At 36.1% G+C, this 26,910-nt stretch overlaps 1 protein-coding gene across 1 annotated transcript; it reads left to right on the forward strand.

Annotated features, from left to right (window-relative positions):
* Positions 1 to 1,333: 1,333 nt before the first annotated feature.
* On the forward strand, positions 1,334 to 26,684 carry sptlc2a (serine palmitoyltransferase, long chain base subunit 2a). The gene is made up of 12 exons (XM_059520114.1): positions 1,334 to 1,573; positions 3,308 to 3,502; positions 4,224 to 4,378; positions 4,663 to 4,811; positions 5,786 to 5,910; positions 6,828 to 6,921; positions 7,708 to 7,813; positions 7,995 to 8,214; positions 9,244 to 9,370; positions 19,366 to 19,501; positions 20,548 to 20,677; positions 24,363 to 26,684. The coding sequence occupies exons 1-12, from the start codon at positions 1,454 to 1,456 to the stop codon at positions 24,477 to 24,479; spliced, it is 1,674 nt and encodes a 557-aa protein (XP_059376097.1). The 5' UTR covers positions 1,334 to 1,453; the 3' UTR covers positions 24,480 to 26,684.
* The last annotated feature ends 226 nt before the right edge of the window (positions 26,685 to 26,910 follow it).

Consider the following 26,910-nt stretch of genomic DNA (forward strand, 5'->3'; position numbering starts at 1 on the left):
TCCCACTCAATGTCAATGGTGCTCACAGCCCTGCCTGTTGTTCATTGAACCTCACAGATGTTTTATCGCAGAGTAATGACTTCAGTGCATGATCCAGTTAGACTATCCCTGAGGCTTTTTTACTGAACATCATATTTTCCCTGATATTTAACTCTTCATGTCATAGCCCTTGTATCACTCCCTTGCAGGGGTTAACATCTTCTACAGTTTTGTTTTGAACAGAAAATAGCTGTTATTGTTTAATGAGTGAAGACAATACAACCTTACTTGCTTATGCAGCAATATATTGTGTTTATATTCATTCATTTAAATGATTATTCATTTTAGATTATTTAAGTTCAAAGTGACATTGACATTGTGTGGAAAACAGAGGGAAGGGCCTTTTAAAGAATCATTTATGTCTTAAGTGTAGTTGGGCGAGGGCGTTCCCGAGCTTTTCTGTCTGCAGAAGACACAGGGTGTAGTCTGAGATGTGCAATGCGCTGATTTGGACAAAATTCCTATAGTTCCTACCTCAAACTACAAGACTGGTGATATAAGAGAGACACCAACTGGCCCACAGTGTTTACTCCACTCTATAGCAGAGTGATATACTGTGTCAAGTTGCTTTGGATAAAACCATCTGCTTAATGTAATAAGTGTAAATGCAATAAAAATGTCTCTAGAGGATGATATTCTTAAATTAAATTAAATGTAAAATTAAATTAAATAAAAAAATGTTTATATAATAATAAATATTCTTGTATGAAGAACGTATGAAAAACTGATTTAAAGATATAAAAGTCCAGTAACACAAATGTCTGTTTTCTCTAACAGTGATGTTGTGTGTTGTACTGTGCTTGTAAATCAGTATAATTTTGTGAAAGTGATTTATAATTATAATTGGTATTAAAATGATAATACTTACCCCTATGCACGGTGAAGTAGCTTGATAGTAATATTTGTAAAAGTGTATGTTAAAAGAGGAAATACATGGATGCAATCGTGGATGTGTTAATCTTGTCACGCTCTTCTTCCTGCTTTTGTTTGCCTGAATTTAAAACCGAGCCCAAAGCTATTATCTTAGATTGTTCACATTTTATAATTAATCTGATATCATTTGCAGCTGCGAGCATCAGACAAAAATCCGAGTTATGCAGGGCCAGACAGGTGAAACACAGAAATGTTACCAGAGTTCACACAAAGGAGTACCAGAGATTTCTCCCAGTAGCAGCAGGAGCGAGCGGAGGACCACGCCCTTTGCTCCACAAACCACGCCCGGTTTCTCAACTCTGCGTTCTGATTGGTGGGCGCGACTAACGGGGAGTTAATTTCCGGTATGCGGAGGCTGGAGTTTCAGGTTTGTCGCTTATGGGTTTCGGGGTAGCGGTGACGCGCGTCGCCCTGATCACCGACTCATTTCCATCTTTTCGTCTTCATGCATTAGATTGTATGAGTTTAGCCTTAGATAAGTATGACTGAGAGCGCAGGGAATAAAAATGAGGATTGTCATGCAGCGAATGGTGTGAAACCAGGAAGAAATGGCATGGTGAAGAACCATCATCACCATCATCAGTATCAAAAGCAGGAGAAGGTGAGGCCAGATCATGCATTGAGATCATTGAGTCCTGCATTGCTAATATTTCATATCTGCTTGTGCAATATGCTGCACGATGAAAATGATTTTGTGTGGTAACACACAGCAGCTCTTCTTAAGACTGTGTGTGCCAGGATTGTGTTCAGTTAGTGCATGACAAGCGGTTTATGGCATGATCACATGTGATAAAGTAAAGTTTGACAGCCAGATGAGATGTAGACTTTCTCCTGAAAATATCCTTTTATGAGCCCTGGCCATAATGATGTGGCTATTGGGATATTTTCATAAGTAAAAACTCGTCTGAATAAACTGTGCTTGTTGCACCAGAAAGTTAATGTGCAACCTCATGCTGGATTTGCATTAATATAAGTCAAATGCATTGAAAATGGCAGGTCAAGATATTAGTGTCTTAATATTAATAACTATTTTTGGACTTTTAAATATAAACCAGCTTTGAGAAACAGGATAAAAATTCACTGGACACAAAATGTGACAACTAGCCCCCTTCTCCAAAAAATAGTTATATTCCCTAATATATATTTATATTCATATATACCGGTATTTATATGTTTTACGTTTTAGGACAACTTTGATGAAAGGTTTTGATCCACTTCAAATGTTGACTACTGTGCATCATCATTTATAATCTGTATGTAGATGTAGTTTATGTGAATATTTTCATTTATATATGGAAAGGTATATTAGTATATTTTATTTAAAGTTATAGAAAATAGATCTATAGATTGATCAAAAAAGCCTTATATAGGAAATCAAATTCTATTTTTTTGCATATTATAATAATATGGGTTTTAGTAACACATTTTAATTTGTATCCCTATTTGAAAAATTTTAATATTCAAACATTATTAATATTAACATCTATATTTTATTTAATTTATGTTTATAGATAATAAATCTATCAATGGATCGTATATCTAAATAGGCAAATGCAGTGAGGAAGTCAAGTCAAGATCTTGATCTCATGCCAGTGTCTTGTGCGGGTGATTTTAAGCAACTCATGTTTCAAGTTAAAGCTCTAGGAATTTCTGTCATGTGCCTCCTGTACTGTAAGTGTTCTGAGTGCGAAATTAGTCAGCTTCATTTATTCCAAGATATCCTGTGCTTTGTTATTGTCACAGCTTCTTTGTTTATCCAACTAATCTGTCTTGTAGAGCCCTATCAGCTCTTTCTGCTTCTGCTCTGATTAACTCTCCATTGTAATGTTCAGCAACTGCTTACAAAGGTATATCACACACATCTAAGTTTTGAAAAGCTTTTATCATACATAGTCTTTGCCTGGAAGGTGCTTTCAGCCTTGCTTCTGAATGCAAAGTTGTGCTGCTGTCTTGGAGCTGCTGGCAGCTCACGTGGATGTCAGTGTTGCTAGACTCCGTGGTATTTGTTAGTGGAGCATGACTAGTCACATGTGCCTGCAAATCACAGGGTTTTGAATGAACTGCTTCGTCTGTTTGGTCCTGAAACATGTGCATGATCCTTTGGTCACCATGAGTAACAGAGTTTTTAACAATAAGAGGTCAAACTTTGAAACTGTTCAAGTTAATCTGACTTTTGCTGAGTGTCCATGAATAAAGCTTGCCACTGTTTCTGTACTAAACTGTTAAAGTAACCAAAAGGAATCTGTTGTTTCTGCAAGTTTTACACGTCTTGTAATCAGTAACCACAATGTGATGGTACCATGACTTCAGTGATTTAATGGGTATTGCTTTACAGGTTTACCACGCTGCATGCAATGGAGAACTTTACAGCAGGCCGTTCATCGAGTCCTTTGAGGAGACTCCCATGCTGGTCGCCGTGCTCACGTACATGGGCTACGGCATCCTCACGATCTTTGGATATCTGCGGGATTTCATGAGGGAGTGGAAAATAGAAAAATGCCACATAGCCAGAGAAAGGGAGGAGCAGAAGGTAAACATTGTCATGTGTGCATAGTAGAAAAAAGCATCAAAAGTTAAAAAGTTTTTTTTTTTTTTTTTTTGGAAATTAGTACTTTTATTCATCGGGAAAGAAATACATTTTAAAATATATTTAAATAGGATTTTTTTATTATTATTATTATTATTATATTTTACAATATTACTGTTTTTAGTGAAGTTTTGATTTAATAAATGCAGCCTTGGTTAGCATAAGAGACTTCTTTCAAAGACATAAATGTCACTGGCCTCAAACATTTGAACGGTACTAGTGTACTAATTTTAATGTAAAAAGGAAACTTTTTATTATAAATAAAGTGGTTTATTGTAAAATTTCCTGGCAGTTTCATGGAACATTTTTAAAGATTAAATTACAAACATTAGAAATGAAGCAGTTTTAAAATTATGAATGCCTTGAAAAATTGTGTAATTTCCGTAAAGCATTATGGTAATTTATTGGTGTAAGTTTGGGAGGAAGAGGTTATTTTGTCAGAGGAAGGATATTGTGCAGTTTACCGTTATTGTAAAGTACTTTAGGTTACTGAAAGGTTGAGCTTTGTTTTTCTACACGCCTTTTATGAATGTTATTCTTCCAGAAATATTGGATCCAAGTCAACTTAGTTACCCAAATGTAATGAGCTGTTTCCAGGTAGTAAAAAAAAAAATCAAGTATGTGAATCTGTTCTTTTTTCTTTCTTTCTTTTTTGTTTGTCCAGGACTTCGTTCCACTTTATCAAGACTTTGAGAATTTCTACACTAGGAATTTATACATGAGGATTCGGGACAGCTGGAACAGGCCCATTTGCAGTGTTCCAGGGGCTACGTTTGACCTTGTTGAGCGCAGTTCCAATGATTACAACTGGACCTTTGAGTAAGTAGGCCGACTTGGACCTGAACAGGAAAAAAACACCACGTCTTTGACTGTTTTACCTCCCAAGACGAGAGCTGCATCAATCTAATGATTATAATATCAAGGTCACTTTCAAGCCAATGTACAATAAGCTTTCAAAAGGAGGGCTGCTAGCGAAAGGACTTGATTGTATCCTGAAATATGAGGTTACAGAGGTTGCATGAGATTTACAATCCATTCTAGGGTCGTCAGGGATTAGTTTTGGCTCAAAAGAACTCTTATACAAGTGTATTGTGCTCTTTCAGGTACACTGGGCGAGTGGTGAAGGATGTGATAAACCTTGGCTCGTATAATTATCTGGGCTTCGCAGAGAACACAGGCGCCTGTGCGACAGCTGCAGGAGAGGTGACGGTGAAACTTGGAGTGGGCGTGGCCAGCACTAGACAGGAAATGGGTGAGCGCTTATTAGTACTTACTGTTGCTTTTTGGGAAATATTTGGACGTAAATGTCCATAAGGCACATTTAAGCATTATACATTGGCATGCAACTCATTCCATGTACCATTTAGCATATTTGTGTTTAAAATTGTGATACACAGAATAGTGGAATGTAAAAATGTTTTTTTTTTTTTAATACGTTTTTAACTTTTTCGAGATAATTTTACAGGATAAACTGTGTAACAGCTGAAGCGAAGCATGCTAATCAAATAACTTTGGCTACATGTTTATATAATATAAGAAAAATATTGGGAAAGCTGTCAGGCCGTCTCCAACATTGGCAGCATATTTTGTATGACAGATTATCGAAAAACAAGAAAGATTTAGGACGGGAGCAGGGTTGCCAGGTCCCAAAACCCGCCCAAGTGCTATTCAGAACTAGATCAAAACTTACTGGGTGGCCCCATGGGGTAAATACAAGGTCACTTTAACCCGCGGACATGAAAAACAAGCTGGTGTTAAAGTAAACAAACTCCACTAGAAAACCGTGGACTTGGCAACACTGGACGGGAGGCTTGGTTTTGTCTAATGCTTGTTGATTAGATTTAGGCAGATCAGTTGAATACTAGCTTCCTGTTGACTATAAGAAAGGGGCAGGTTTTAAGTGGACTAAACAAGTAGTTTTCACTGTAGTTTTCACTGAACAGTTCAGTTATGACATTTTGATTAAGATTTGTTTTGTGAAACAAGTGAAACATATAACATAAATGAATTGTTCACCAAATGATCGATAATATGCGTCTAGGAAATAGACTGAATTTTGATTTAATTTCATGCTGTCTTTGAATCTAGTTATTTTATGGGCTTATGTGGGAGCTTTCTAGGATGACTTTACTTTCGAAATAAACACAGGTGTTGCTTCTCTAGCTGCTGTTTATAGTAAGTCAGTGTTTGCATGCATTAGTTGATTTATTTGTGTGATTTGCATAGGCAACCTCGACAGGCACGAAGAGTTGGAGAAACTGGCGGCGTCATTCCTGGGAGTGGAGTCGGCTATGGCTTTCGGCATGGGGTTTGCAACCAACTCCATGAACATTCCTGCAATAGCTGGCAAGGTTTGAAACACTAGACCATTTGGTTTCCTCACTATCTCTCTTCTGCTTTGCCAGCTCCTCTGTCCCTATCTCATGATGTGATGAACCACCTAGACACCTCCTAAAATTCATAGGAGTGTCAGCACAGACGGATCCCGCCTTGACCTGTCAGTGCTTGTTTAATTAATACATAAGTTTCTGGTGTGTGAATGTTTTTCTTTGTTGGTTTAAGCACAGTGGGTGGATATGTCATATTTTATCACCAGATTACTGTAATGGTAGAAATAGACAACCGGTTCTAACTCAAACAGTTTGTGTAGCTTACACAATAGAATGCACTTGATAATCGCCACAGGAAACATGCGCTTAGCTGCAAGTGCACCACAGAGATTTCCCAACCTTGCTTCCTGTTGCAGGCCAAGAGAGGTCTAGTGATTTGTCACTAAAATGCCTGACTTTCCAGATTTGCATGATCTAAACTGATTTCAAAATATGCGTATTATTGTGAAAGTCGCACATTACAAAAGCAAGAAGCAGTAAAAAAGCTTTTTTTAAAAGGCATTTTTTTAAAAGCTAATTAAAAAAGTATGAATTTTTATATACACTACTATTCAAATAACTTAGTCAGTAAGTGCGTGCTTTTATTAAGCAAGGATGTATTACATTTTGTATTTCAATTTCAAATGAATCCTGTTCTTCAAAAATTAAATAAAAAAAATATTAAGCATCGCACCTGTTTTCAGCTATGATAATAATAATAAATGTTACTTGAGCACCAAATCATCATATTAAAATGATTTCTGAAAGATCTGTCAAAATGAAGAATGGAGTAACCGCTGCTTTAGGAATAAGTTACATTTTAAAAAATTTAACAATTATTTTTGATTAAATAAATGCATTTTCTGACAGTGACCTGACTAGGTTTGTTCTGTTTGCAGGGATGTCTGATTCTCAGTGATGAGTTGAACCATGCCTCTCTGGTACTGGGAGCCCGACTGTCTGGCTCCACCATCCGGGTCTTTAAACACAATAGTGAGTTTACACTGACAGGCACATAACTTATCTTATCATATCATCTCATCTCCTTATCTGTATGTCTTAACACCCTCAGTCCTTGTTCACAGATGTTAACAGCACAAAGGTAAAGAATGAATATTTGGTGCAGCTCAAATGCACACAAAGCATGACGCTGCAACTACTTGAGTGGAAGATTGACAGACCTTGACCCATGTTAAAACCTGATTTGTATTCTGGATGGTTTTTGGACTTGTTTCTGAATGCCATTTCGGTTAATTTCCAGTCAAACACCATGAATGCAAATTTTATCACTGGAAAGGTCAGCTCTCCATCACATTTTAGCTGTGTTATTCTAAATTAATCATTTAAATTGGCAATTTGGACAGATGACTGTCAGTTATTAATAAATGAGCTTGTAAATTAATAAAGTAACTTGAGGTGAATAGGTAATGGTCCTTGAAACCCTTGAGTCAGATTGGGGAAACTTCATCATGCACTCTGATTGTTTATTACTTAATTGCTTAAAGCAGCTCTTGCACTGACACTTTGTATTGAATTTATGTGCTGTGGTTCCTTAAATTATGGCCAAGGACACATGGAACATTTTACTACACTATGACCCCGGAATACCACATAGTTTTCATATGGCTGATGAAAGAAAACCACTTCATCGGTAGCTTGTCGCCAATATAATGTAATCTCTGTTTTTTATGAATAAAGCCTTACACAAATGTAAAAAAGTCTTTGTGTCAAATGTAGTTATTTTACTCTGGGCTTAACATTTTATTTGTGTAAATGCAGATATGCAGAGCCTGGAGAAGTTGCTCAGAGACTCTATCGTTCATGGTCAGCCTAGAACACATCGACCCTGGAAGAAAATCCTCATTCTTGTGGAGGGCATCTACAGGTGATTAAACTCTCTTGTTTATCTCAAATTTATATCATTATTGCAAATGTGCATTCTGTACTGCTGTGGCTTTCTCGAGTGTGGAATATGTTATCACATGTACATTCTTGACAGTTTTAACGATTAGATTAATTGTCACACAAAGCAAAGTTTAATGTACTCTGACTGGTTATTTACTCAGTATGGAGGGCTCAATTATACGGCTGCCAGAAGTTATAGCCCTGAAAAAGAAGTACAAGGCTTATCTTTATCTGGATGAGGCTCACAGTATCGGGGCATTAGGACCCAACGGTCGAGGGGTGGTGGAGTATTTTGGATTGGACCCCAAAGATGTAGACGTCATGATGGGCACCTTCACAAAGAGCTTCGGAGCTGCTGGTGGATACATAGGAGGGAGGAAGGTATAAAGTTTAAATGCCAATTTATAAATGTTACGAATAGCAGAAGTCCAAACAAGTCGTGCTCTGCATTTAACCCATCCAAAGTGCACACACACACCGTGAACACACACCCGGAGCAGTAGGCAGCCATTTATGCTGCAGCACCCAGAGAGCAGTAGTTGGGGGTTCGGTGCCTTGCTCAAGGACACCTCAGTCGTGGTATTGCCGGCCCGAGACTCGAACCCACAACCTTAGGGTTAGGAGTCAAACTCTCTAACCACTAGGCCACAACTTAACTTTCCAGTTATTAATAAATGAGCTTGTTAATTGATAAAGTAACTTGAGTAAAAGTAACTTTAGCAGCACATTGTGTGTGCACTTTGGATGCAACATTGTCAAATAATAAAACTGCGAATAAATCAAGGTTCCTTACTGATCAGTTCATGTTCAGTGTGTCCAGATACATATTAACAGGTGTCCACCTTTGTATAAAAATGGAGGTTTTTTAATTTATTTATTTATAAATCTGTTATGATCACCAAGACTGCATTTATTAAAAATGTCTTAAAATACAGTAATAAAACTATATATTATATTATTATAATGTGGTTTTAATGTGTGACAATTTTAAATAACATATTTACTGTCACTTTTGATCAATTTAATGCATCCTTGATGAATATATATATATATATATATATAGGTGTGTGTGTGTATATAAATGCACACACATACAGTATGTATTTTGAAAATATGTACATGTGTATATTTGTTCATATAATTTTTTATAAATATATAAGCATTTGTGTGTATTTATATATACATAATAAATATACACAGTACACAAATTACGTAAGCAAACTTTTATTTTGGATGTGATTAATTGTTTGACAGCACTAATATATATATATATTTTTAACACACTAAATTTGGAATGATAGTGTATAATTTTCTTACAGACATTTATAAAACTCAGTTGTTTAACTGATATATAAAGCCAACATTTTGCATTTTGTCATTATGAAACATTTTTCACTTTTTATGCTTTAGGATTTAATAGACTACTTACGAACTCACTCTCACAGTGCAGTTTACGCCACCTCTATGTCGCTTCCTGTCGTGGAGCAAATCATCACTTCTATGAAGTGCATTATGGGGAAGGATGGAACAACAATAGGTGAGTTTTCCTTTATTTTACCTACTTTATTTTTCTTTGTATTTTTTTTTTATTTACAGAATCGGAGGCACCCAAACATATTATTATTTACTTTCCCTCATGCTGTTCCAAAACCATGTTATTTTATTTCATCCATAGAACTCAAAATAAGAAATACTGAATAATATTGTGGCTTTTTTTGTCCAGATGAGTGTGAACCGAAACCTTTAAGCTTTTTTTTTTACTTTTAAGGAAAAAAAGTTTTACATGGCTTGTGTACATGTCTCATGAAGCCATACAATAACTTTGTGTGATGAAGAGATAAATTATGCAATCACATGTGTTTGGAATAACATGAGAGCGAGTAAATGGACAGAATTTAAAAAAAAAAATTCAAGCAAGTAAATAATCAACTGTGTGTTGTTGAGTGCACCACGAGGTGGCAGGATTGACCCAAAAACAGATGATCAGCTTGCAAGGATGTACTATGGATGGTCTTCAGCATTTTGAAGCTGCTTTACATTACTGTATATGTAACTGTATTTACCTGCCAGATGCTTTTATTTATTATTATTATTTTTTTTTTACTTGCATATTGCAGCAGATAATTCAGGTGGCATAGATATAGATCAAGATGCCAAACATTTCAAGTAAGAATGCTGTGTCACGAAGTCACGAGATGAAGGTGTTAGGCAAAATCAGCCTGTGTGTGTGTGTGTGTGTGTGTGTGTGTGTGTGTTTCATCTGGCAATCAGTCGTACAGTAAACACAGTCACATCTTCCTCCATATGTTATTTCCTGTTTTCATCTGCACATCATTCACTGAAAAGCGTCCCTTTACTTTGTCAACTCCATTGTTCTTTTCTTTGATTTTTGGCTGTTTTATTTCACTGTGAAAATACAATCTTTATGTTTGTTTGCTCTGTGCGCTGTGGATTAACTTGGCTCAGAAACTGAAATAAGTGTTTCACAAGGATCACTTTGAAGTGGGACGAAAGGGGGGTGGGGGGGATCTGTCGACTTGAGATTTTTCTTCATACAATTTCCCAGCGCTCATGAAATGAGACTGATTAGTTCAACAGCTGTACACAGATTCCGTCCAGGTAAAATATTTAGCTCTGAGTTTAAATGTGTTAACAATTACCCATGTAACTAGTGTGATCTGGCCCTTTGGTTAGACCCACCAAACTGCCTGTTTTCCCCCTGCCACTCAATCAACGCTGGCAGCTACAACAAACAGGCTCTACCGGTCCGCCGGGGCCAGGTGAAGTTCTCAATATGACTAATATGAGTATTACTTTGCTTGGCTAAGGGCTATTTTCATCTCCTTACAAAGACTTATTGTTTCCATCATCCTTCAATATGTCTCTTGAGAACATCTTGCTGTCTCCCAGAGAGTTTTCTCTTCTCTTTCACCTGCTAATGGACTTCCTGACTTTCAACAGCATCTCACACTGATGCAAAAAAAAAGATCTTAAACTCTTGACCTATGATACTAAACTCTTGACCTAAGATATGCGATGATCCAGCTCTGGTTTGGCATTAATAAGGTGCTTTTTATATATAATTATTTCTATTTTCAAGACAAAATGCAATTAATTATAGAGTGGCATTGTCTTTTCTTTTCAGTATTTCAGTCTCTCCCAAAACCAATCGAGAACAGGCTAGAAAATTATTATTACAAAGTTATGACCATTAAAAATTCTAAATAAAAATAAGAACATATAAATATATAATTAATATATAACTACGTTGTTTTTAAACCAAAAAAACAGTCATATAACATTCTTTACATGCACACAAATTCACTTTTTTATCTAGGACTACAAAGAATTGCTATGCAAAAGTATTTGAGTAGAAATGGGGCTTTTAGATGCACGCAGTAATAACAGGTTACTGATTAACCGATGACATTTATGTATATTAACTGCTGATATTGAAGCATCTAAGAGTTAGAACAAAGGTGGACCTGAACAATCAGTGTGTTTGTGTCCGATTGGGTTTGTTGGGGGTTGATGCTCAAAGAAAACTAATCAAGCAAAGGTCAACTGGGAGACATCCTGTATATCCTCATGGGAACTGAAACTCCTTCGTCCCTGCTTTCTTTGGTCCTTTCATTCTCCGATTATGGATCCAACTCCACATATCCACACTTGATCTGCTCTGTTTTACGCACATGTTTGATTTAAAGCCTGCAGCACTGTATTGATCTGACAAGTGACTTCAGTGTGAACAAATTGCCTCCAGCACTCATTTACTGCCAGGTTTACGATTTATATTCTTTCATAAAGTTTCATTTCACTTCTGTTGTTGCAAAACAAAGATTTCCATCCCACTTTTCAAGCTTTTGGAATATTAAACTGTTTCAGTGGTTCTTGAAGGCAGTTTGACACCTACTTTTATGTGCCAAGTTTGCTTTGGATGTTCACTGTACTTGGGTAATTTTAGTCAGTGTAGCCGATTTCATCATCAGGATGACCATTATGTAGAGTTTGTTTCATTATATAGTTTTCATTTCATTGAGTGGCTTGTTAGCATTTCTCCTCCATGCACACTGCATACACACACACACACACAGTATATATATATTTTTTTTTCATTAAAAATATCTTAAAATCCTTAAAACAAGATCAGTTTAGCTACAAAAGCAACACTGTCTATAATATTCAGACTTGTTTTGTGAAAGTGTATCTTTAATATTTAATACAATTGTCCATCCAATTGTCCCTTATATTCAAAGTACAGTCTATTAAAAAAACTCTTAAAATTACTTGAAGCAACAATGCATAAAATGTTAGCTTGTTTTAAGGATTGTTAGACATTTTTGCTGGAAAAAAAGCCAATTAAAAACTCAGAGAGTCATTTTTTTCTTTTCGTATTTTCAGCATTTTCAATTAATTTATTTTTTCTGAATACAGATGCAGATGCTTTCACAGTCTAGTGGTTTCACAGTCCGACGTGTCCTTGGCCCGAAGGGAAATAGTTTTCTTTTGATCAGATCTGGCTTTCAAACCATCCAAAACTCCTGGCGTCCCCACACAAACAAGCAGATAAGAAATATTCCTGGCCTTGCTCGTTCTCTATGGAAGGCATTTTCTGCCAAATTTAAATAAATAAATGAAATGATTAAAATTAAAACCAGATTAACTATTTCATTACAGAAAACTGTACGCAAAATATGTGACAAAATTGAGAATGAAATTAAATGATTTCATTTTCACGGTGACATACCTGTCAAATTGAAAAATAAAATGCAATTGCTGATTTCACATTTCATTTTCAATACAGTCTCGAGGCAAGATTGCCAATATTAAAATGAAAAGCAAACGTGAAAAAGAAACTACACAAAGTTTTTACAAAGCTCTTTATTAACGCTCACGCAATAATAGTGACACAATTCAAATTTAAATGTAAATTTTACTTGTCATTTTAATTCCTCATTTATTTCACTGCTTTCATTTTCGTTTTCATTTTCAAAGACAACCTGCATGCAAATTATATGTTAATGAGTGGGTGTGGCTTATTCAAGTAACGGCACTAGAGACAAAAGTCTCGTGTGCACAGTGTTGGGAAGGTTACTTTGGAAATGTAATAGGTTACAGATTACAAGTTACCCTATTTAAAATGTAATAGTAGTGTAACTTTTTTAATTACTTTAATAAAGTAATGTAACTAATTACTTTTGAGTACATTTTGATTACTTTTATAAATTTCTAATGAATGTTAATTTGCAACTGTTAATCATCTTTAACCATTTTACACCATGCAGGTTTAACCTTACAGTAGTGCTCAATACTGTCAGACTTTCACCATCCTTCATCACTTGAATTAAGATGATCAAATTTGAACACATCCACCACACAATCAGACTTTACTTAGAGATTGATCTGAAGTTCAAAGCAGATTTAAAATCAAAATAAATAGTTTATAGATACTGTTTTTGAAACCAAATCTTTGCATAACTACTGGCATCTAACTGCATCTAACAATGGTTTGGGGAAAAATAGTTAATAAAAAAATAAAAGCATATACATCAACTCAAATACGGTTATCTAATAAGCATGTGTCCTATTTAGTGTACTAAACTCCTGAAACATTGGTGTCTTTTTGAAACACTGCTGTCTCTTTGTATATGATATGATGATAGTTTCTCAAAATAAGTAAAAAATGCTCATGAAGTGACTATTCTAGAGATTAATTTCCATGAGGGGCGGACTGGGAAAAAAATAGGCTGGGAAATCTCACACTCATACACCCACAACCCATTCTGAAACATGGACAACCCTATTTTTTTTTGGACCTGACATCAAAAAGATTTGAATCCTTAGGTTGGGAGACTTGCAACGTAATCAAGAGTTCTCTCCTAAACTGCACATTCACTTCCATTATCCACCCATCTCTCTCATGACTTTAATACTGAAGATTTTTATTTGACTTTTACCATGTTTTGTAAGTGCAATTTTGTTTATTTGGCAAATGAATTACCACTTGTATTTATTTTTACTACAAATTCCATAGTTAAACCACGGTTAGTGCCATACCATAGGCTACATTAATTTTCCTAAGGGTTGTGTTCTTGTATCCACTAGCTCCCCCTAAACCTATGATAAAATATGATGATTTGTCTGCTAACTTACTACTGTAACATTACAAAAGATAATAATGACGTCGTTTATACAGTATTTTGAGTGATTGCGAGCAATGTGCTGCTGCTACTTGACTAAGTAAACAAAGACAAAACTACATTAGCATATTTACAGATGAAACTGACCTGCACCTGAAACCTGAACAGAAGTGTCGCTTCTCTGCTCCAGCTGTGCGCTTACACAGTTCACTCCGGTCTCTCTCTCTCGCATTGATTACTCGGAGTCTGATCCAAACCGTTCGGCGGAGGCGCGGAGAGCGCGCGAGCCCAACAACCATTGCCAGTCACGACTAACCGATCCATGATTTATTAGAGATTTAATTATGGAATGGCGGATTCGGAAATAATCGCTTTAGTATATTCGGCTTGCAATTATACAATAACAATATTAAATAAAGTAGAAGGCCAAATCGTCTGCCAGGCCACCGGGAATAGTCCCGGTTCTCCCGATGTCCAGTCAGCGCCTGATTTCCACAGACAGGCAGAACGTGCAGGATTCATATTCAGTCTTTTTGCGGTTTAATATTCACAGACATCAGTCCATATCGGGTTTTGATTCAAGTGTACTGACCTACTTTTGATTTATTCGTCCAAAATGTGGCATATTCCGTCCGCGTTATAGGCTGAATTCCATTTTTTATTACTCGATTCTACGAATGTGTTTTCCGTGTCTCGGAGATTATGGGCCATATGTCTTAGTGCAATTTGGGAAAGAAATAAGCTGTATGTGGATGTGTGTAAATATTCAAATGTAATCCTCTTTGTAATCGTTACAATTTTCATAAGTAACTGTAATTTAATTACTCATTTTTTCTTAGTAACTGTAACTGATTACTGTTACATTTATTTTGTAATTAAATTACGTAACGCCGTTACATGTAACTAGTTACTCCCCACAATGGTGGTTGAAACAATGTGTGAAACGACATTAAAATGTAAATATATTGTAATCGAGACATGGCGAATCTGTTAGTGAACTTTTGCGGGAAGCTGCTGCAGCATTAGAACGTGGAAGAAACAACCAGCCTGACCAGCATGCGTCAAACCCTCGACCCACTGCAGTTCCTCGGCCTGAGCCTCTGGTTTTAATTTTAATTTTAATCATTTCATTTATTTATTTAAATTTGGCAGAAAATGCCTTCCATAGTTCTCAAGGGAAAATGTGTAAAAAATGTGAGAATTTGAAAGATTTTGCCTCGTAAATCACAGTAGTTACCCAGGCTGGCATTTTTAACTTTCTGTGGTGTGTGGAGCACCTGATCTCATTGTTAAGCCAAACACAGGCAGACTTGACAAACACTGGACATTCATCTCTGTCTCGAGGTGTTGACTTGCTCTGTGAGAGAGGGCAGATACACATGTTTTAGGTGTAAGAATGTGTTTACCCACTCCCTCGTTAGAGCAGGGTAATGGATTGTTATTCCAGATGTTGTAATGTGCTTCTGTTTCTTTGACAATCCCATTGTTGTGCAGACCTACTCTAGCATCCATCAATGACTAGAGCTGCAACATCTAATTATTACCGAAAAGGTGAAGAGTGGATATTATTTTTGATATATAGACATTGGTCATGGTAGCATCATATTTAATTTTTGACAGAAATTTAAATAAGGCCGTGAGGGATAGCATACAGCGAATTGTATAACGTGTTAATTATTTGACTTTTTTTTTTTTTTGCTTTTAGGGAAACATATGTATTTATGTATGATTTCAAATGTAATTGAAGTCCTGCATGTAAAGCAAGTAACGATATTTTAAAAAACAATGACTTTTATTAGATATTCATTACCGTTTAAAAGTTTGGTGTCTGTAAGACTTCTTTTTTTAATGTTTATGAAAGATGTTTCTTAAACTCATGAATGCTGCATTTATTTGATCAAAAGTAGAGTAAAAACAGTAATATTCAAATGTACTGTTATCTATTTTATTGTCAGTTTAAATCTCTTGAAGCATTCGGCCAATCACAACGCACTGGATAGCTGGCCAATCAGAGCACACCTCGCTTTTCAAGATGATGAGCTTTGTAAAAATAGACTCATTTCAGAAAGGCGGGGGATAGAGGAGAAACAATAAAGTACAGTATGTGGAAAATAATGTGTTTTTTGAACCTTAAACCGCATAAACACATTTCATTACACCAAATACCGTATTTAAATGCAAAAGAGAATTGTCTCATGGGTCCTCTAGTGTTCGGGGCTCTGGACTGCAGCCCATGTTGCCTATTAGGATAACCCTGCCTTCGATTAATTTAATGTGTCCTTGCTAAATAAAAGTTTTAGTTTCTACAAAAAAAAACAAAAAAAAATTCTAACTGACCCCAAATTTGAATGCTAGTGTAAATGTATAACGTCTCTTGAATTCACAGGAAAAGTGATGTTACTAATCAGAGGAATGAATGTGGATGACTGTGAAATGAATCAACCCATAAACGGGTGTAAAATCCCCCGTTCACTTTCCGCTGACTTGGACTTCAGCATCAGGACAGCTGCTAGCTAGTGAGCGCCTATGCAGCCCATGAATGATTGAGGCCACAGATTTGATCCTGGAAGGAGCTGCGTTGCTTCCTGTTGCCCTTCTCCAGAGAGGTCCTCGTAAGGGGCACAGAGGTTTTCGGCACGCCCTCAACTCCTGGTGCTTTCACTTATCTCCTCCCTTCTGATGAAAAGGAAGTGAGGAGGAACTGGCGTTTCAAAAAAGGGAAACGGTCCCCACATCTGGAAGCTCTTTTGGTCCCTTTCGCTGCCTCTCTCCCTCCAGATCCTCCAGCTTCGGGTCTGGAAGAAGTTAGCGGGGGTGTGCATTGTGAAACTAGCTGTTGAAAAGGTACCCCAGAAAGATTTACTTTGGAGACTCGTGCTCCACCTCGTTGCTCTCACCCTCCCCCAAGGCCCTACGGCTCTGGCTCGCTATCTCAGTGGCCCAGTGTTGGGCAGCTTGAACTTCCGCTAATGGCTATTGCTTTCAGATGCTCATTTTCATAGAGTTGTTCACCTGAGCTGTTAGCGCAGCTGATCAATTCTCTGTTGACGTTCATTAGAACCTCTACCGGTTCCTTTAATTGTTAGGGCTGTCAAACATAATAACCTCGATTTAATTCCTCATCCTCCTGAGCGATTCAGTTTCTTTCATTTACTCCTGGAATGTGTTAATTTTGGGCATCAACTAGATGAAGCATTTTAACAGCTTCTAAACAGAAAGAATAAGGTTTAGCATTGAATAAATTGCTCCAAATTTATAAATGCACACGTCAGTTAAAAAGGTTTTTGAAAGAAGTCTTTTATGCTCACCAAGATTGCATTTATTAAAAATGCAGTAAAACACAGTAATTATATTTAAATATTACTACAGTTAAGCTGTTTGTATTTGAATATATTTTAAAATGTAGTGTATTCCTATGATGGCAAAGCTGAATTTTCAGCAGCCATTACTCCAATCTTCAGTGTTACATGAGCCTTCAGAAATCATAATCTAATATGCAGATTTGGCGCTTTGGAGAAACATTTCATATAAATTGAAAACAGATGTGCTGCTTAATATTTTTATTTTGAAAATGGTGAAAGATCTTTACAGGATTATAAAAAAAACACATTGAAAGAAAATAATTGACAGAAATCTTTTGAAACATTCTAAATGTATTTTCTGTTTTATTTTTTAACAAATTAAATGTATCCTTCCGGTTTTACCTTTTTTTTCAATCTTACCGACCCCAAACTTTTGAACAGTACTGTTTTTTCTTTATCGAACATTAGTGTTTAACATTGATTGCAATATAAAATAATTGGAATTGAATTGGAATAATGAGACTCAAACAGCTGCATGATTTATCCAAACTACTAGAATATTGACATGATATTAATGACATCAATCTTCTCTGGAACACAAAATAAAATGTTTTAGAAAATACATTTGGAAAGTGTTTTCTTGCCCATGTTGGTCAGTGTTGTCCAGTGTAGTTTAGGATCCAAATGACTTACATTGTATGGACAAAAAGAGTTGAAACATTCTTCAAAATGTCTTATTTGGTGTCCTACAGAAGAAAGTAAGTCATAAAGGTTTGGAACGACAAGAGGGTGACTAAATGATGACAGAATTAAAATTTTGGGTGAACCAGGTAGTGCTGAAAGATTTGATCTGAACATTTAGAGAACCACTGCCATGGTTTGTAGTGCTACTTTAGTTGGGCAAGGAACCAAAATCACCAGAAATGTAACTGGGCTTCCAGTGTGTTTAACGTTACACATTGGCCAGGCTTTGTTTCCTTAACACAGAGCAGCTGACCCGGTCATGACTTGTGGAACCTGCTTTATCTGTCAATGGCCAATTTACATAGGGGGATTGAGGAAGGAGTCCAGTTTCACAACCAGTCAAGTCTCCTTTCACAAGGGCTCATCAGATGGAACCTCAGTAGCCCCGTCATATAGACAAGGGCAAAACTGTTCAACCTTGGGGTCCCTTCTTTCTTTATGACCCATGTTTTGCAAAACCCCTAAAAAGCAGAATATTACAAGGCCAGACAGAATGTCAAGTCATAACAGTACAGCAACTTTTCAGGACCTTCTCGTTTTGTCACCCTGCAGGCATGACAAGTATGACAATTGCTAGATTTGTGGCATCTAGATGACACCGGGGTGAGACATAGTCACAGTGCAGGAAATTCCTCTCTTCTAGCTTTTAGCATGCATGGAATGTTTGACGAAGCAGAACCAAGGCTTTCAGAAACATAAGACCTTTAGCGTGGCTCTCAGATCACTGCGGTGGATTGAGTGTTTTAAGAGCTCCATTGACGTGGATCGCTAAGCAATCCTCCCCCAGGGAACATACATCCTGCTTAAAGAGGGAGCTGCTGAAAAATCAAGTCACTAATTTTCCTGTTTTTGTCAGGATTATAGGAACCATGATTGTTTGCAGTGTTATTCTCATTGCTGTATTCTCCTTCCATTCATACAGTGGATTGGTACAGTCTACTGTAACCTGCAGCACCAGGGGTTTTGTTTAGCCATCTGATTCAAATCTTTCTGCAATTAGACATCAATCTTTCATGGATCTGATACTTTTTTTCTGCGTACGAAGGGCATGTGTCTTGGTGATATGATGGGGGAAAGTTAAAATGTGGTATAAAATCAGCAGGTATTAAATGTTTCTTCTTGAACAGTTTTTAGATCTACTGATCATGAAGGTTTAAGTATAAAGTTTATAGCTCAGGTGGTCGACTTTTGTAGTATCTGAAGTAATGAGTTTTGTGGCTTGGTGAATTTTAATTGTCTGATCGCATGAAAGGCTGTGGAAAAAGATGCAGAGTGCCAGATGACAGAATCCATTTTTTTTTCTGAAAACTTGAGTTTAATGGTTTGGGTGTGTTTCTTGGTTTCAGGCCGTTCACGTATCCAGCGGTTGGCTGAAAACACAGTCTATTTCCGTAGGAGACTGCGGGAGATGGGATTCATCATCTATGGCAATAATGACTCACCTGTGGTACCCATGATGCTCTACATGCCCGCCAAAATAGGGTTTGTATTTTTTTCTCTCTCCCTTTTCAATCTCTCAGCATACTCATTCATGATAATATTCTACAGATTAAAGTAATAATTCACACAAAAATCCCATATATTGGCACTTTGTTCAGTGAAACACAAAATTAGAAAATTTAAATAATTTCTGACTCCACATTTTCCTAAAATGGAAGTACATATTATGTAGTGACACCTGTTAAGCTTTAAAATGCTCATAAATAATTCTATATTGCAAGTGTTTCAAAGCCTTATGATGCAGCTCTGAAAAAACTAATAAAATATATGATTTGACTTGAGTCAATGATTTGAATTCAAGCCTGTTCCTCAGATTTCCAAAGTTAAAGAATATAGCTAGTTTTGCTGCTAGTGCTTTATTCGTCGTTTAAAGCATTCTTCCTTTGTGTTCCAGTGTCCTTTCAGTATTATTTATATGCTATTATTGCATTTATTCATATTTTGTATTGGCTTATATTTGTATATTTTCAGTTTAATTTTTAATGCACTTTTTAGATTATTTGAAGATACTTTTTTTTAAATCTTGCAACTCATAATTATAAGAACATTAATGGTGTTTTTGGTTTACATTTCTGTAGCAAAAACATTTAATTATAGGTTAGTATTTTCTGCAATTTTGTCATTTTAATTTTTACCAAATATTTTTCAGTTTTATCAATAGATTTCAGTTTTAGCTTCAATAACTTGGTTTTAGTTTCAAAACCTTGGTTTCAGTTATCTGCCAGGACATTTCAAAAGTACTTTTTTTTTCTTTTCTTTTCTTTTTTCTTTTTTTTTTATATCCACATACTGGTTGAGGTTAAATAAGGGTGAATGAATAATGACTGAATTTTCACTTGTAGGTGAAGTGATACTCTGGAAGACTAATAAGGGTTCAGGTCTATAAACATCCAAATAGATTATACTCATTATAGATTCATAATAGTGCCTCATAATAGAACAAAAACAAGCACATGGGAAAGCTTAGTTTGGAAAGAACTTCTTAAATGTTTTCATGAAAATTGATGAGGTTGTGTCTGTGTTTCCAGGGCGTTTGGTCGGGAGATGTTGAAGAGAAACATTGGAGTAGTGGTGGTGGGCTTCCCAGCCACACCGATCATAGAGTCCAGAGCCCGCTTCTGTATCTCTGCGGCCCACACCAAGGAAATGCTGGACAGGGTAACTACTCGTTTTCTTGCCACAGCGAGTACATCTAATAATTTAGTTCACTTCAAAGCAGCATTGTACCCTTTTTACTAGGCTTTGTTTCCCATGCCATAAATTTTTGTGTTTACAACGGAAATATGACTTAATGGAAAAAACTATGAGCCTTCGTGATGTTAAAGTTGAAGTACAGAGTCCCATAGGGTGAGTTTTGTTGAAATGTTCTTTACATTTCAAGAAGGAAGACTTTCAACAGGAATTAGACCTGAAACGTCTGTCGTCTCTGTATGTCAAGTTCAAACCCCTGTCCATCAATCTTCTGAAATATAGTACTTCAAACTTGATACAACTTTTATGTTTGAAAATAATCACTGTCTAAGGAATTCCAGGCTCCTCCTTAAACTGTCCTGCACTATAAATTAATGCAGGTCTCGACTGAGGCCGCCGTTGAGGGGTTTACATAAGCAGCGCCTGCCACAGGGGTCTGCACTGGCAGCAGATCAAAGAGCATCTTAATCTGCCTCCCCAAGGACACTTTGATTTAACTATGGTGAAAAGCACACCGGCCGTCAGCCCCCCTTCCCCCCTTCCCCGTGCTTAAGAAAACACTGTGCACTTTGATGTGACCAGTTATCACGTCAACACATTTTTCAGTGTCCTTCTGACATGTTTTCTTGCATTTCTTCCATTGCTGAATAGCTGAGATTGTACAAAGTGCATAACAACGGTTTTATGAAAAAATCATCACAATATATTTTTGTCACCCTTTGATGATTATTTAGTGTATATATATAATTATTCTGTTCTTTTCTATTCGGTGTCTTTCTGAAATATTTTATTGTGTTTTTTCCAGAATGACTAAGATTGTACAAAGTGCACAAGAAAAGTGTTTAGAGCTGGCCAGTTTTGTAGCTTTTTGGTGTGTGTGTGTGTGTGTGTGTGTGTGTGTGTGTGTGTGTGTGTATGTATGTATGTATATATATATATATATATACTGTATATATATATATATATATATATATATATATATATATATATATATATATATATATATATATATATATATATATATATATATACTGTATATATATATATATATACACACACACACACACACACACACACACATACATTTACATTTTATATTTAGTCATTTAGCAGATGCTTTAATTCATATTATCATTCTTTTTTTCTCCTTCCTTCTGACATATTTTCTAGCATTTCTTCCATTGATTAATGACTAAGATTGTACAAATAACATTACAAAAATATAAAGATTTTAGGGCTTGAAAAAATGTTTCAATATATTTTGTAGCCTTTTGGTGAAATGTAGTATATATCTTAATTCATGTATTTATCCTCTTTTTATATTAATTTATTTTACTTTGTCTGCTTATTTTTAAAAATAAATAAATCAAAGAAACCATCATTTAAACCTGATAGACATTTTTGACAAGAAGATTTGTTAAAGAAATTCTTAATGTAAATAGTAAAATTATAGTAATAAATAATAGTAAAAATCTATTTTTAAAGTATTAACATTGTTTTTTGACCGATGAACACACAAAAGACTATTTAAATGGCATTTAAATACAACCCGAATTCCGGAAAAGTTGGGACGTTTTTTAAATTTGAATAAAATGAAAACTAAAAGACTTTCAAATCACATGAGCCAATATTTTATTCACAATAGAACATAGATAACATAGCAAATGTTTAAACTGAGAAAGTTTACAATTTTATGCACAAAATGAGCTCATTTCTATTTTGATTTCTGCTACAGGTCTCAAAATAGTTGGGACGGGGCATGTTTACCATGGTGTAGCATCTCCTTTTCTTTTCAAAACAGTTTGAAGACGTCTGGGCATTGAGGCTATGAGTTGCTGGAGTTTTGCTGTTGGAATTTGGTCCCATTCTTGCCTTATATAGATTTCCAGCTGCTGAAGAGTTCGTGGTCGTCTTTGATGTATTTTTCGTTTAATGATGCGCCAAATGTTCTCTATAGGTGAAAGATCTGGACTGCAGGCAGGCCAGGTTAGCACCCGGACTCTTCTAAGACGAAGCCATGCTGTTGTTATAGCTGCAGTATGTGGTTTTGCATTGTCCTGCTGAAATAAACAAGGCCTTCCCTGAAATAGACGTTGTTTGGAGGGAAGCATATGTTGCTCTAAAACCTTTATATACCTTTCAGCATTCACAGAGCCTTCCAAAACATGCAAGCTGCCCATACCGTATGCACTTATGCACCCCCATACCATCAGAGATGCTGGCTTTTGAACTGAACGCTGATAACATGCTGAAAGGTCTCCCTCCTCTTTAGCCCGGAGGACACGGCGTCCGTGATTTCCAACAAGAATGTCAAATTTGGACTCGTCTGACCATAAAACACTATTCCACTTTGAAATAGTCCATTTTAAATGAGCCTTGGCCCACAGGACACGACCGCGCTTCTGGACCATGTTCACATATGGCTTCCTTTTTGCATGATAGAGCTTTAGTTGGCATCTGCTGATGGCACGGCGGATTGTGTTTACCGACAGTGGTTTCTGAAAGTATTCCTGGGCCCATTTAGTAATGTCATTGACACAATCATGCCGATGAGTGATGCAGTGTCGTCTGAGAGCCCGAAGACCACGGGCATCCAATAAAGGTCTCCGGCCTTGTCCCTTACGCACAGAGATTTCTCCAGTTTCTCTGAATCTTTTGATGATGTTATGCACTGTAGATGATGAGATTTGCAAAGCCTTTGCAATTTGACGTTGAGGAACATTGTTTTTAATGTTTTCCACAATTTTTTTACGCAGTCTTTCACAGATTGGAGAGCCTCTGCCCATCTTTACTTCTGAGAGACTCTGCTTCTCTAAGACAAAGCTTTTATAGCTAATCATGTTACAGACCTGATATCAATTAACTTAATTAATCACTAGATGTTCTCCCAGCTGAATCTTTTCAAAACTGCTTGCTTTTTTAGCTATTTGTTGCCCCCGTGCCAACTTTTTTGAGACCTGTAGCAGGCATTAAATTTTAAATGAGCTAATTAAGTGGATAAAAGTGTAAAATTTCTCAGTTTAAACATTTGCTACGTTATCTATGTTCTATTGTGAATAAAATATTGGCTCATGTGATTTGAAATTCCTTTAGTTTTCATTTTATTAAAATTTAAAAAACGTCCCAACTTTTCCGGAATTCGGGTTTTATTAATATTCAATTGTTTTATCTATATACACAAAATAACTGTATTTATCAACATATTTGGCTGAAACATTGTAATATGTGAAAGATGTCAAGCATAGACTTGAACATTTTTAAGTGTTGATTCAAATGATTCACTGAATCAAAGTTTGAATCAGTTCACTGAACATACCAAATCTAAGCAGTTTTTTACAGTGTTGCTCAATTATTCATGAATGTGTCATGAATATAGAATATATTGGTCCGCCCTAGTGCATCTAGACTTAAATGTCTTTGAAAATTAACAAGTTTCCTTAATAATTGACATTTTGTGCGTTTCATAGTAACTTGAACCAGAAATCTGTATGAAATCAATTGCAGTATAAATAATGCAACTAGCATTGCCATGACTATATTATATCAAACTTCTAATGTTCTGCATGGTAGGTGGCAGCTGCTTCTCAGCATTAGCATGTTATGACTTACATGTGTAACCATGAAAGTAATGGAGCATGATGATTGTTTTCAGGCGCTGGATGTGATCAGTGAAGTAGGCGATCTGCTGCAGCTGAAGTATTCGAGGCACAAAGTTCTTCCCTCGTTGGACTGGCCCTTTGACGAGACCACATATGAGGAGAACGAATAGTGACATGCTTCCTATCTGAACCAAATGTGCACTGCTCATCTTCTGCTCTCCGAAAGAAAGCAGCGAACCACTTAATAAATATAACTTTTTTTAAACTTAGGTATATCATCTTTATCTTAACACATTAAGCTCTGAACAACAACAAAACACTGATGCTTTTCGAAAAAAATGCTTTTTGTCTCTCCCCAGTTTCACCTCAGTTTTGTCTTGACGTGAGGTTTGGGGTCTGTTTTTAACTCTTTGTGGCATTCGTTTAAGGAAATTAATACTTAGATTTTTCTCTGCCAGCCAAAGGAAGCTTTGAGCTGCTTGTGTACTTGCTAAAGCCATTATGTCACTGCAGCCTTCAAAACCGTTTTTGTGTACAAAAACCTTTGAGACATTTTTTTCCCCCTAGTAAGTGAGAACAGACTGGCAGCGAGCCGATAATTCTGAGGATCCTGACCTATGAAAGAATTAAAGGTTCTTCTTATTGCATTGTCAGTACATTCACTTTGTTACCTATATCAAACTCCAAAATCTCCACAACTTGGCTGTCTAGTTGTTTTTGTTTCCACAAATTTTGACTTGTGGCCAGCTCTGGTGTCTTGCTTCGGATATTTGTTTTTTCATTGAGATACAAATCGCGGAGGGCAATGTTGGTTATGTCTGAGGGAAGTCTATGTAGAAACAAGCATATTTATCAAATTTTCACCTCTGAGAAAACTTGGATTCTGATTATATGCATTACCTCTAAAGCTGCAGCGCAAGTTGTGCGTTATGATTCCAAAACCTTGTAGAAACTTTACATTTTAAAAGAATCGTTCCCCTGAAAATGAAAATGTGGTGAGAGTTTACTCGCTTTCAGGCCATCCGAGATGTAGATTTTGTTTGTTTCTTTATCAAAATTTAGGATGCCACTTACTTGCCAATGAATCCTCTACATTTAACGGGTGCCATCAGAATAAGAGTCCAAACAGCTGATAAAATTATCAGCTTCACTTCCAGCTAATATATGTGTCCTCTGTTCATAAAAATGTTTCATTTAGTGAAAAGGTTCATCCCCTGTTGTCCTTTCACGTCAAAATCCACCAACATACTTGTTTAGAACTGTTTTGGACTTTTTGTTTAAAAGCCGCTTGATCTGTGTATATTTTTCTCCTGATTCAGAGGAAGTTACTTTTTTACTGGAGAAAGCAATATTATGGATAGAGGACTCATATTTGAAGTTAAATATATTACAAACATGCAGCTTTTCGATGCACAAGACATCAATTGATGATCTGGAGAAATGTTTATTACTTGTGGATTCTTTTGATGTTTTTAGCATTTATTTGCACACTCATTCTGACGGCACCCATTCACTGCAGAGGATAAGTTGATGAGCAAGTGATGTAATGCTAAATTTTTCCAATTCTGTTCTGATGAATAAACTCATCTACATCTTGGATAGCATTAGGATGAGTAAATGTAATTTCTCCTTTACATGCAACTACTTTAATATTGACTTATTAGTGTATGAGTGCAATGCCATGAATAACTAATAAGTTTGCTCTCTCGCAAGAGTTTTCATTGTGTGGTTGTATACGCTTTCCTCAATATTGATTTAAAGTTCATTGTCTTATGATTTCCAACATCTTTAAACCACTTTTCAGCCTTCATGAAAGGAGATTTATGTTATGTTTGTTTCTTTAATGTAAATATTTATTTATTATTCATGTTTCATATCTTTTATTGTTTGGAGAAGTGTACTTTAATCGTCAACAGCAGCTCCAGATATCCTCATACAGTATATGCACATGCATGATGTGCATGCTCTCAGTGCACATACTACTGATGAGTCTTTTTATATCATTTTAATATTCCCAGCAAAGCATGTGGGATGTAATCACTGAATCTGCTGTTTTATGATGCTTTAAAGGTGCTGAAATGTACTCTCTTTATTCTGTTCTGTGGCTTCTGTTACATTCTCCCATGTATTTAATTTAGTACAAGTCTTTTACAACATCAACATCCGGGGAAATTTCTTTTTAACCATTTTTATTTAAACCGGTGTTTCTTTATATGCAACCAGAAGAGAAACTACACAGATTAAGAGATGTTTAAAAAAAGCAAAAGATGGAAACAATCAGAATGTTACTTTTGAATCAAAGTACACTGTGGGCTTCATCAGGTCAGGAGTTGTTCCACTCCTCTAAGAAAATTAAATTACTATGACTAAATGTATTATTAGTCTTTTGTGTTCTTTTCTCACTTTACATTTTGCACATTTTTATGCTGTCCCGACTTGCTTCACAATTAAATTATATTGCTAATCCAGTGGCTGCTAGATTACAAATGTGATAGTTCTGAATTAATACCACAGAGGACTTCATATAAATGACCACATCGGGGAAACATATTGCGAAACATATTGCACATATCAAGCTTCTTGGAACTCTTTGTTGGCAAA

The sequence above is a fragment of the Carassius carassius genome, chromosome 32 (genome assembly GCF_963082965.1).
Source record: "Carassius carassius chromosome 32, fCarCar2.1, whole genome shotgun sequence".
NCBI classification, from domain to species: Eukaryota; Metazoa; Chordata; class Actinopteri; order Cypriniformes; family Cyprinidae; genus Carassius; species Carassius carassius.